At 34.6% G+C, this 12,461-nt stretch overlaps 3 protein-coding genes across 6 annotated transcripts; all 3 read right to left on the reverse strand.

Annotated features, from left to right (window-relative positions):
* Positions 1-206: 206 nt before the first annotated feature.
* Positions 207-7,244, reverse strand: LOC140059103 (uncharacterized). Of its 3 annotated transcripts, none has more exons than XM_072104943.1 (3): positions 7,046-7,244; positions 3,535-3,764; positions 207-3,214 (listed from the first exon to the last, which is right to left on the reverse strand). In XM_072104943.1, exons 2-3 carry the CDS (start codon positions 3,684-3,686, stop codon positions 2,026-2,028), a joined length of 1,341 nt encoding a protein of 446 aa, XP_071961044.1. In that variant the 5' UTR covers positions 3,687-3,764; positions 7,046-7,244; the 3' UTR covers positions 207-2,025. The 3 variants fall into 3 exon arrangements, with proteins under 3 accessions (XP_071961044.1, XP_071961046.1, XP_071961045.1); XM_072104945.1 differs by lacking the exon at positions 7,046-7,244 and adding an exon at positions 5,974-6,126; XM_072104944.1 differs by lacking the exon at positions 7,046-7,244 and adding an exon at positions 4,316-4,401.
* A 102-nt stretch (positions 7,245-7,346) lies between these two features.
* Positions 7,347-8,746, reverse strand: LOC140059104 (cornifelin-like). Its single transcript, XM_072104947.1, has 4 exons — positions 8,270-8,746; positions 7,963-8,041; positions 7,735-7,874; positions 7,347-7,600 (listed from the first exon to the last, which is right to left on the reverse strand). The coding sequence occupies exons 1-4, from the start codon at positions 8,441-8,443 to the stop codon at positions 7,502-7,504; spliced, it is 492 nt and encodes a 163-aa protein (XP_071961048.1). The 5' UTR covers positions 8,444-8,746; the 3' UTR covers positions 7,347-7,501.
* Positions 8,747-9,199: 453 nt separating this feature from the next.
* Positions 9,200-12,461, reverse strand: LOC140058809 (uncharacterized). 2 transcript variants are annotated; one of them, XM_072104551.1, is made up of 5 exons: positions 11,856-12,461; positions 10,928-11,273; positions 10,560-10,638; positions 10,091-10,236; positions 9,200-9,807 (listed from the first exon to the last, which is right to left on the reverse strand). In XM_072104551.1, exons 2-5 carry the CDS (start codon positions 11,252-11,254, stop codon positions 9,697-9,699), a joined length of 663 nt encoding a protein of 220 aa, XP_071960652.1. In that variant the 5' UTR covers positions 11,255-11,273; positions 11,856-12,461; the 3' UTR covers positions 9,200-9,696. The 2 variants fall into 2 exon arrangements, with proteins under 2 accessions (XP_071960652.1, XP_071960651.1); XM_072104550.1 differs by lacking the exon at positions 11,856-12,461 and having other exon boundaries at positions 10,928-11,548.

Genomic DNA, 12,461 nt, shown 5'->3' on the forward strand with positions numbered 1-12,461 from the left:
TCGTGGTTGTTGATGCGTATCGGTTTCACATGAATGCACATGATGCATGGCGGTTAAAATCATATTGCGCCCTCTTGCGTCGAGTGTTTTATTATACTGTACCATGGAGAAGTAAAGAAAACCCCCTCAAAATAGTAGTAATAGGTACTACATACAGTAGTTGTATATACAAATTACAATATAAAATAACAATGTAAATATTTATTTCATCACAAACACTCATTTGTAAGCAAATATTTATTCATCATAAGCATATTCTTACCAATATACCAAGCACCTTATTATACCGAGAGATTTGTTTTATATAGATTTCTGTATGTGGAATAAATGTAAAATGGAAACGTTCTCAATTTACTTTACAAATATTAACACATTTTGTAAAGCATAATCTGTAACGTACGATGATCAAGGTGCTGGAGAACAATACTCTACATTAAACAGCCTTTTATATATATAGTTAAACTTATTTGCATCTATGAATATTCATTAATAATCTATCATTCAATGAATATTCAATAATAATCTATTGTGCACTGAATATTTATTAATAATCTATTGTGCAATAATGAATATTCATTGATAAATGAATATTCAATAATAATCTATTGTCCACTGAATATTCATTAATAATCTATCGTTCACTGAATATTCACTAATAATCTATCGTTCACTGAATATTCATTAATAATCTATCGTTCAATGAATATTCATTTAATAATCTATCGTTCACGTTAAAGCACCAATAATGAAGATACACATTTATATTGTGGTTAATTATTGTTTTACGGCCGCTTTTCAATTCTGGAACAGCCTATGGTGAAAAAAAACAAACCACAAGTACAAGATTTTAATTGCAATAGGAACAAGTTTACCACCAGATTACTGTCGAAAATTACTGTTTTGCAACATTGCAAACACGTAGAGTGACACCCTAACAATACATCATTTTGTATATTGAATAACCATAACAATGGTCTTAAAATTAGGGCAGAAAGAAGATTTTAAATTGTACAATTTTTGTTTGAAAATTGTTTCCAAATTAACGTTATTACAGTATTTATAAAATAACTAGGTTCTAGGTTCATGTTCTAAACACAACTAAAAAATAGGTTAGGATAAGAGTTACCTGCAATATGATAATATCCACAATACCAAAGTACTTTAATGGGTTAGGGTAAGAGTTACCTGTAATATGATAATATCCACAATACCAAAGTACTTTCAATAAAAATAAGAGTACTCTTCATTCTGATTTCATAATAATATGATGAAATGAAGATTACAACTTTGAGACAGACAGACACCTCTATTATGGCGACGACACATTCCCATGAAATGACGAGAGTCGGCAATAATACAACTCATTTATACTAAGGTAAGGGGGCACCATGTTGGGTCAGGGAATAATTTCGCCAGTGTAGCATAGCAAAAAGCTATACAAAACAACCTTATTGCTACACATTTCTAAAATTGTGTAGCAAAAAAGACAATACAAAACTATGTTTCTCGACTAAAAAATCAGTTTGATTAGCAATAATTGCTAAACAAAATTTTAAAATGAAATTTTTCCCTGTGGGTTCTGCAAGTTTACAAAGGTACTACTATTGATGGAATGAAATTATTTATTCAATTGACGAATTGTCGAGTGGTATTGTTGAAGTGTGATAAACAGTTTGGACTTACAAGGATTATTACTTACAGATGTGGCACTCTAGTCTTTATACTGTAGGTGGGTTATATCACGATTATTATTACGATTAACAGTAACTCTTATAAAACTCGGGAACTAACCTGACAAACAAACAATTTACTCAGGTTTAATACGCTAGTACAATATGATAAAATGTTACTTTTCAAATTTAAAACTTCCTAAGACTTGCAGGTGACCAACAGAAAAGAACAAACTATGATTTGATCAGGAAACTGGAATGAATGAATGCATTTTATGCACATTTAAGTAAAAAAACAAAACATTTACCAATCAGATCAACAAAATGTTCTTCCTGCGCAAAAAGTTAGAAAATGTTAAACTGTCGAAAAACGACACTTGCGCACTTGACACATTAATCGCTGGTTATTTTTCGTTATTTGATTTCGGACTTTCGCAATCTTGGGACGAAATTTGGCACGGTGGTGACAAAGGTGAGCCGCAGACGAAAGTTTATCGGAATTCACCCGCGCTTGATTGTTTATGTCTAAAAGCAGAGTACCAAGCGAAAAAATATCACTTTCAAATGAGTGCGGCTCGACACGGAAACATACCTCAGGCGCAATCCAATCATATTTTTCAGGGTCTAAAATCGTTTGTTCATAGCGAGCGCACGAGTCCAAACATGATCTACCAAAATCAATTATTACTGGCTGATAGTTGTTGTCTATGATAACGTTTTCAGATTTCAAATCGGCGTGAATGATTCCGCTATCGTGAATGGCTTGCAACACATTGCACAACTTGACAGCCATCTTCAACCATACGTCATCCGACAACTCATACACTCTAGGGTTATCAAGAATTCGTTGTAGTGTGGTGGACTGTCCGTCCATTCCATGGTAACTAAGTACGAGACTAGTAGAATTTATCAACTTGTTTGCGGACTCCATCACTACAAGAATGAGCTTTGGAAGTCCTGCGTTATCTTTCAATGTTAGTAAGATAGACGCTTCGTGAAGCATGTTTTTTTCCGCTTCTTCATACGTTATTCCCCCCTTTCCAGCAAAAAATGATTTGACGCAAACCTGAGTGCCACGGTAGATGAATGGTACGCAACTTGCGAAGCTTCCTTTACCGCGAGATAAACTCTTGGTTTGCGTTAGTGCTTCTAGCTCTTGACCATCAGAAATAAAGCATTGTGGGATATGAGCATCGTCCAGTTTACCCGCCTGTTTTTGAAGATGAGTAATTTCTTCAGTCTGAGCCTGAATTGTTTCTGTCATTTCTAACTTTGCCACTTGTAAATCCTCTTCCTTTTTCTTTAAGCAGTCATAAAGAACACTAATTTCTTCTTCATTTTTATGCAGTTCTTCTGTCAGTGTTGTAATTTTCTTCAGCATGCTTCGTTCCTCCTCGATTCCTGACAGATGGTCGTCAGATCTCGTCATACTTCTAATGGTCCTTTTACTGTGTCTTATCACATCAGAACAGAATGTACTGTAATTGTTATCTTTCTTAAACGTCACTTCTGATTCCGTTTCAGATTCTGACTTCCTTCTGGGTCTAAATAGACGAAGAACAGACAAACAGTAAACATTTTAAAATAACAGTCCGACCTAAATTGACTTGGGTGTGTCTGTCCTAACCTATACTATTAACAAAACCAATACTTTTTGAATTTAATAATAAAATTCTTTATATTTGTAATAATATGTAATAAATGTCTTATGACATATGGCATGCAACACAAAGCATTTTTTTTCTTCTAAATTTCTCAATGTATGTCTAGTCACCACCAGACATTTCCTTCATCAGTATTTGATAACAAAAAAAAACAATTACCTGTACATCATACATAACAAAGTCATATAAATTTAACCAACCTGACAGAAATAGGCTTCCTTTCAATCAGACCCATTGAAACACGAGTTGTTCTGCAAGAAGACGCTCTAGTGCGTCTTTTAGCAGGTCTAAACCCATCACCACCAGATGCCATGTCTTCAGCCTGCTGATACTTGGTTTGACTTAAGCCCATTCACCCTACATGGAAGGATTCCCCACAGCCTTGTATGTTGTCCTCAAGATTGATTGAAACCACAAGACACAGTTTAAACTGGAAAATAAAAATTAATAATTTTGTAAGTATATAATATAAAGTTAACTTATAAATGTATTCGTTCTTTTTATATAGTGTACAAAAAACGAATTCTCGATATGTTTTTATTGGACCTAATAAATCATAATGATGTGAGAGCAGCGCATTATTATTATTATCAAGGCTACACTACAGCATCATTCATTTGTTGTTCACAATGAATTATTTATTTATTTCATTTCCCAACCAATAGTGTACTCATGGTTCATTATATAACAAGAATCTAAAATACCTGTAGTGTTTATTATTATAAGTTTGGCTAGCCTAGAAAGAAGTACAGTATGGTTTCAACTGGTTTTAACAAGTTAATTGATTAGCTATCCTAGACATAATCGACATGTCCTAGCAAGTTCCCTAGCTAGCTAGTATTTGGTGGTAGGTAGGCTCAGTCAGTGAATCTCATGCTGGTTGGCATTCTAGTTCCGTCCAGCAAAATGAGACCTAACGAGGGGTCTAATCATAAACATATCAGACCTAGGCATAATTAATATCATATATTTATCACTCACATATTCTAAAAACGGTCAAAAGACACGCTTATCTGATGTCCTTCAATGAATGAAAATTATAGAATCTGCTAGCCCGCAGTAATGAATTCTATCACACCGGGCGTGGGAGAGCTACCTGGCGGAAACTTGCGAGGCGATCCCTAATCTATCCGATCGGTAGCGCGCGAACACAATAGGAATGTTAAGTAGGCCTAGGCCTAACTGTTTTTATTTACGTTATACTGTAATCTAGGGATCGCTAAATATTATTGAATGTATGTTACGTAATATTTTAAGAAGTACTGTTTTCTTATTACAATACTATTATTAAATGTAATTAATAATTTGATCATTTTAAAGGATTTCACAAGGCACTACCCATACGAAAATGGTCCAGGCCGAGTCATGCTATAGATTTGCGGAAAAAACAAAATGATAATTTTTAAATAATATCAATTCATCTCATAATCATATTGGGGATTCGAACGTTACTGAATTTATATATATATATATATATATTATTAAACTAATTTAACCATGGAGCTATATTACCAAGACAATGATGTATGTTACCAAACTGTTACCTTTACTTAAAATGGTAAAGTCCGGTATTTTATGTTGGCATACAGTACAGATTGGGTAAAACGATACAACCATTGTCATTAGAGGGTAGTTTTACCTATCACATAATTATTATTTGACATTCAGAGTGCGCGATTTATAACGTATCCTTACGAAAATAATTATAACGCAGTGCAATATAATTAATAAATGCATCATACGTCATCAGTACCCTGAATCAGGTTAATTTGCTTGTTTTTTTTTATCAATTTGAACGGCGTGTGTTTATGTAACCAAGGTATAAATATTCGGTCTAATAATATTGAAAATTAATTTTGTTGTAAGTTTTCTATTATATCATTCGTTTGTCATAATAAAGATATTCTTATTTAATTTATCAATTCGTGTATTAAAATATAACAATCGCACTGATCTCCTAGTAAATTAATATTAAGACCATTACATAACTAGAACATAAAAACACGCAGCAACAAATACAGACAAAAGAAACAATACGTAGACTAAACGACCACCTCAATACAATTACAATGTACATCAGTGTCACAGACTAATACATGCACGTAAACCTATACCTACGATAGATAATATATTGTTCTGACCACCTCAATACAATTACAATGTACATCAGTGTCACAGACTAATACATGCACGTAAACCTATACCTACGATTAGATAATATATTGTTCTGACCACCTCAATACAATTACAATGTACATCAGTGTCACAGACTAATACATGCACGTAAACCTATACCTACGATAGATAATATATTGTTCTGACCACCTCAATACAATTACAATGTACATCAGTGTCACAGACTAATACATGCACGTAAACCTATACCTACGATAGATAATATATTGTTCTGACCACCTCAATACAATTACAATGTACATCAGTGTCACAGACTAATACATGCACGTAAACCTATACCTACGATAGATAATATATTGTTCTAATGATTGTAACCGACCGTACATGTTAACATGACGATATTAGATTGAAACATTAGCAGATCTAACCGTCACATTATCACATATGATAGTACATAAACATTATGATGTTACGAATCTGTAATGTACGGAGTTTATACTCACCCTGGTTGAACAAGCAAACGGATTCACTGTAGTACTTATATATCAACAACAGTATTAGTAATCATTTGACATACAAATCGTAACATTAAATATCAAGCTATGTTAGCGGCCATTTAATAATTGTTAAATGTGATTTTTACCAGCCTCCCTTTTATGATTTCCTGCTTATCATAGCGGTTCAAAGGTTAAATCGCTGAAGCGTAGTTATCGTTCGATATTAAATTCAAATGCATTATTTACCATACTGTGTTTGATTTGGTGAACGTGTATTGTTCTCATATGTTTATCTTGTTTAATATTTATTTTTTCCATTACTTATGTTTTAGTATATTTTGTATTACAGGTATTAGTTTTCAAATAAACATTTCCAGATCGTATACGGACTACTACTACTGCTACTACAGTATTTTACTAATTCGTTTTCAATATATTATTAATAATTATAGAATAATACAATCAATAGCACACGACTTCATAAACATAATTATTTTACAATCAAAGCCTACTCCCAGCCGTAGTTATAGAAATAACATGAAATGAATCCTAATTATATCTAGGCCTATATCATTATAGGATGCGTACACTTCATAAACGGCAGTATTTAGATTAGTATCGTATATTTCCCTCTACATAATACAAAATATACAGGTACAAATCAGGTATCCTATAATAGTATATTTGTTGACAATAAATAGGCAATACATTATTACAATAAACAAATACAATTTTACAATATGTATTTTTACGGTAAATTTAAAAACAATCAATCAAATATTATTATCCTCCTCATTAAATTAGACTGTTATTTAGTATATCTCTCATTCTCTGTATATCATGATCATAATTCATATAAAACAATCTTTAAAGCTAGGCTACCGAGTACTCGTACAGAGCAGCACCGCGCGGAGCAACGCAGCGCAACGGCGGACACAGGTTGTTGGGTGGTTAGTAAGTTAGGAATAGGAGAGGCTGCCTAGCCCACACGACCTTGACTCGTAATCTTTGATTAATTAAAATACGTTTTAGCATAGTTTTTACGTAATAATTATTAAACATGACATGGAATACATACCCAAGTATACATTTACTATAAAATACCAACAAATCCAGTTTTAAATGTTGTTTATTTGACGTTCTGAGTACGTCGTCTGCCGTCGTACTTAATTCCCGCTTGGTTTTTTAAAAATGACTTGTTGTCAAATGAGGGCGCTATCACGAAAAATGGTAATATCAGCAGCAGCAAAAGATGGTGTTGAAAAAGAAGGAAGAAATATTTTTTTCCTCCAAATAAATTCATTTATATGGTCGATTGAAATATATACAATAATGACACACGATGTTTTTAAAAATTAACATTATTCATAATTATTCAGACCGTTTTTTATTTTGTGTTAATCTACTTCTTTATTATGCTACTTAAATCATGGAGGTACGTGAACCTCCATGATCATCCATGAATAGATCATCGTATACCAAAGTATATTTTATTTGTCACACAGGTTGACGCATTCCAGTTATGTTGACGCGTTTACTGAACCGTGTTGACGAAGTCATGATGGCGACTCATTTGAGTCACAGCGCAACATTGACACCAGCAAGTGGTGCAGCAATCGGACATCACACTTCCCTGAAAAAAGTAGGGAAAAAACAGAATATTGAATGTTTAAAAATGGTCAAAATGTCCAATTGGTTTACTTTAAAGATTCAGTCACTATACCATTGGTCAAAAGTTTGACCATCGGTCTGTCCATAAGCTCTTACCGGAATATTATTTTTCGTTCTCATCACAGATCTCAAAGTGACTAGGTAACCGGGTACACAACACGGCAAACACAAGGATTCTCCGAGCTTATCTGATATATAACAGTTGTAACAAAGCGGACAACAACACGCACCAAGACCTACAAAATAAATTTATTATTTATTTATTTTTCTTTTAATTTGACTTTAAATAGAAAAGGTTAATTTTACTACAAGTATGTTACTTACAACTAACGGGATCTCTGAAGCAATCAAACAAACCAGACGACCAGTCGTTCCCGCCAAGTTTCACGTACTGTGTCGAAGACTAAATGACAGTAGTAAATATTAAAATAACAAGTAATATATCTTCAAGAAGAGTATATAGTAATACCTTTTGGTTCGGACGCAAAAGCAAATGGGTTGCTGCGTGTCCGTCATCGGCGTGTCCTGGGAATCACTATGACAACTCAAAATACAATTAACAAGCACCCTAATTAATAAAATTATAAGATAGATATGGGGGCGAGAAAGAGAAACACTAAGAACAAGTTACCACATGCACATGGGTCTGTGCAACAGGAGGCTGGGTGACGACTGGCTGTTGGTAACCCGGCTGTTGCTGTATGTAACCACTGCCTGGCTGTTGCTGTACGTAGCCGGGTGGCTGCGGTTGAAAACCATCATTGCTGTAATACCCACCGTGCTGTCCGTCTTTTTGCTGCTCCATTTTCAGATATTAACCAACCCTAGCTAAAAAACATATACATAATAATACGTACTGAATGTATAAAACAGATTTTGATGGGCTTTTTGTCAAATATTTTTCACGAATCATAGAGATTAAATACAGTATTTTGATTGATTGATGGATTTGACACGAGGATGAAAATCATACGCGTAACGCACCTAATTTGATATCAATCAACGGCTAAGGTGACCTGTTGTGCGTGTACGCGTAGTCCTTGCGTGTGTGTCTATGCGCGCCGTTAATATCCTTTTTACGCCGCTCATCGTTGAGTGATTGCACTGCATTACACCATATTGCGCCTCATTGGCTAATGGCTAAGAGTTGTCATTCAATACCCCATGGTAGACATAACCTCCAGATCAGGGCCTATATTGCCGAAATAAATAATTACCACCGTATGCTTGCGCAACGGATAATAAATCGAATAATCGAACTAGTGGACTCATTTTAGGTGAACTTTAATGAATACAATTAAAACTTAAAATCACTTACTAAGATCAACGGTGGCAGAAAGACCTCACACACTCAGTCCTAAGTTCACGAGTAAGTACACCCTAATTTATTATTTGGCCAAGTCCTGTGATACCAATAAATATCACTGTCCAAACAAAAAGTTCATTCCGATATTAAATATTGGACGTGACGTCACGTGATTAACTTCATATACAATAAGATACAGTAAATAACTGTCTAAACCCTAATAAATGTAAACCAAAACACATCAACATTCATTTTAAAACGACAACAAATTTAACTGTTTATTTATCATCTTGGCGATCAATTCATATATTCTTCTTTTATTTCGAAAAGTTCTGCTTGGTTTTAAACGATTATTGTCGTCTATAGAGGGGGCACTATCACAAAATGGTAAAGAACTAAAACTGATTATATCGATTGATACAATGGCGCACTGCAGAGCTTGATGAGCAAACTTAAGTAGATTTTAAAACAGCTTTTTCTTTTTTAATAAAGCAACAAGTAGTACAGTAGTTAAATTTAAGAATTTCAAATTCATTATGAATAGTACATTTAAGTTCAATTACCTTTATATGTCTTAATATTTTAAATAATCAAGTATAATACATTTGATCTAAAACGATTAAACCATAATAATTATATCATAACAGGGATAATCATCGTACACTTGGAGAAAATTCATTAACTCTTATGACTGGTATTGGATTGGCTGACGCAATGCAACCTTTGTTGACCCAAAGCAATTGGTTGATGCGTTACACTCGAACTATTTGATTGGTTGAGGCGGCATCCTGATGACGACTCAATTGCGCCATAGCGCATATTGGAAAACAGCTAGTGGTGAGACAGTCCGACAACACACTTCCCTACAGACGTATAAACATAATTACAGTATTTAGTATTTTTGTGCATCAGAAGTCATTAACGTACGCGCGCAAATCATCGCAGTGTCATGTCAAAAGCCATATTACTATAATGCGCAACGCAAGTGAGTTGACCAATGACAAGCGACAGTTCTGGTGATCCATCGTGATTGGTCAAAATACGTCCTCTAAGTTTGAACAAGCTTTAATTAATCGATACGTCAATGTTAGTTTACATTTCACTGTGATTAATGTGTCGGTTTGGTGGTCGGTCCATTATACTTACCGAAATGTTATGCTTAGTTCTCAATTTTGTTCTCAAGGCTGTTATAAAGTAAGGCCCAGGCAGACAGCATGGCAAACCAAAGAATTCGCCAAGCTTATCTGATAAATAACAGCTGTATAAGCAACAGCAACAGAACGCACCAAAACCTACACAAAAAAAATACAAATTTCACAATTGTTATATTATTGCAGTCAAGTGTAATACATTTTTTTTTTAATGATTATCTATATCTTGTTTACTTGATTTGGTTTCCACTATAGAACGCAGCGCAAGGAGTTGACCAATGACAAGCGTTCGTTTATTATAATTATGGTTCCCACTAGCGACGTATCGACGCGCGCAAAGTGCTGTATTGCGTAATCACAAGTGGGAACCGACGACGGTTGAGTCGCTAATGGGAACCAAGCTTTACCTACGTTGCGTTTACGTACGTGGGAACCAAGCATAGGTTCACATGATCATTACTTACAACTAACAGGATCTTTGCAGCAATCGAATAAGCCAGAAGACCAATTTCCATCCGCTGAATTGACATACTGCGGTGAAGACTAAAATAGAAAATTTGTTGTCGTTAAATATAGGCCTATACCTATTTTGAAAAACGTTTCATTGTATAGCGTCATTAAGAAGTATGCAGGCTCAAAAAAGCCACCGCCAATCAAAAAAGGTATTACGTAGGCTCAAACACCCCACCACCAATCAAAAAAGGTATTACGTAGGCTCAAACACCCCACCACCAATCAAAAAGGTATTACGTAGGCTCAAACAAGCCATCACTAATAAAAAAAATGTAGTACGTAGGCTCAAACAGTCCATCACCAAAAGTATTATACCCACCTGAACAATTATCCCCGGTGCAGCAACAGTAGGCTGGGTGAGGATAGGTTGTTGCACTACAACACTTGGCTGTTGTATGGGAACACCCGGATGTTGTACGGAAAAAACACTTGGCTGTTGCATAGGAACGTGTGTCTGTTGCATAGGAACGTATGGCTGTTGCATAGTAGGAACACTAGGCTGTTTCATAGGAGGGGCACTTGGTTGTTTCATGGAGACATCTGACACGAACTCTCTATTGTCGAGTGTTTCATTAGGGTAGATGTCACCACTGATGTCGCCAAGCTCTTCCTCAGGGTATAATGGTCCGACTTTATGAGAGTACATTTTCACAAAATAACAAAACCTTAGAAACAGAGGATCATAATGAGAGTAAGTGGATACATCATCGTCCATTTTAAGTTTCTCACAAATTGTGACGTAATATGCAACTGAAACATTACTGTGTCTAAGAACATTTCATACTAATAACAAAACCTTAGGACCAAGATAATGAGAGTAAATAGATCATTATATGGATACTACATGTATTTAAGCTTTAAATTGTGATGTAATATGCTACGGAAACATTATTACTATGTCTAGGAACATTTTATACTAATAACAAAAACCATAATAATTAGAGTAAGTAGACCATATGGATAATACATGCATTTAAGCTTTAAATTGTGACGTAATATGCTACTGGAACATGATTACTAACTATGTCCAGGAACATTTTATACTAATCTTTATAGGCCTAAATAAAATAAAAGCAACTGTTAGGTTGAAACGAAGAATAACGGCAACTACCTAAGTATACGCGTCCGTCGTTGCAACACAGACACTGTTTTTTAGTTTTTAGAAATAGTTATAAATTTAGATGGAACTACCTATAAAATTTGAATTAAAAACAAACTTACCAATAATTCGTTTGAAAGAAGCTTACCTTAAAAAACCCGAAACACTTTTCAAATCACAACTAACTAAAAATCGATGCTTCTCATCCAGACGCCGCCTGTCCCAAGTTCAAGAGACGACGTACTTCTGTCTCTGTTTGGTCATGTTATTATCTCACTGTACAAATAAGACACTGGAAATTCAGTCAACATTAATAACAAGATTCAATTGAAAGGAAGACTTCGTTCAAATAGTTATTATCACAGATTAAGATTTCGTTTTAAACCGTCATTCATTAACTTTATTAACCACTTTTAGGATATTGAGTTATCTATTGCCTCATTAGTATACAGGACGTCGTCCAATGTTCACACCGGCTCCACGACACCAATGAAAAGATACGATATATAGTAGAACTCGTTATGACTTCGTTCCTACTAGGACGCAACGCAAGAACGTAAACGCAACGCAATGACGTAGACGCAAATTTGTAGTTATTTCGAGGCTTTTCGATGTTTGTATGAAACAAGTAGTATATGTGCCAAAATATTTATCGTTTTTCTAATTATTAAGTCAAAACTCCGTCTCGAATCCAGAACTAGTACAGTATACGCAACGCAAGCGAGTTGATCAAGCGACATTTGAATAATCCATC

This window comes from Antedon mediterranea, chromosome 9 (genome assembly GCF_964355755.1).
Source record: "Antedon mediterranea chromosome 9, ecAntMedi1.1, whole genome shotgun sequence".
NCBI lineage: Eukaryota > Metazoa > Echinodermata > Crinoidea > Comatulida > Antedonidae > Antedon > Antedon mediterranea.

Bases quoted from the DNA above. Each gene is read 5' to 3' on its own strand.
- LOC140059103 (XM_072104943.1), bottom strand. From the start codon at position 3,686: ATGGGCTTAAGTCAAACCAAGTATCAGCAGGCTGAAGACATGGCATCT. The intron at 3,215-3,534 runs GTTGGTTAAATT...TCGTCTATTTAG, and splicing joins AGGAAGCCTATTTCTGTCAG to ACCCAGAAGGAAGTCAGAAT.
- LOC140059104 (XM_072104947.1), bottom strand. From the start codon at position 8,443: ATGGAGCAGCAAAAAGACGGACAGCACGGTGGGTATTACAGCAATGAT. The intron at 7,875-7,962 runs GTAAGTAACATA...TTTATTTTGTAG, and splicing joins CTTCAGAGATCCCGTTAGTT to GTCTTGGTGCGTGTTGTTGT. The intron at 7,601-7,734 runs GTAAGAGCTTAT...TACTTTTTTCAG, and splicing joins GAACGAAAAATAATATTCCG to GGAAGTGTGATGTCCGATTG.
- LOC140058809 (XM_072104550.1), bottom strand. From the start codon at position 11,323: ATGGACGATGATGTATCCACTTACTCTCATTATGATCCTCTGTTTCTA. The intron at 10,639-10,927 runs GTGGGTATAATA...TTTCTATTTTAG, and splicing joins CACCGGGGATAATTGTTCAG to TCTTCACCGCAGTATGTCAA. The intron at 9,808-10,090 runs GTAAGTATAATG...ATACGTCTGTAG, and splicing joins GAACTAAGCATAACATTTCG to GGAAGTGTGTTGTCGGACTG.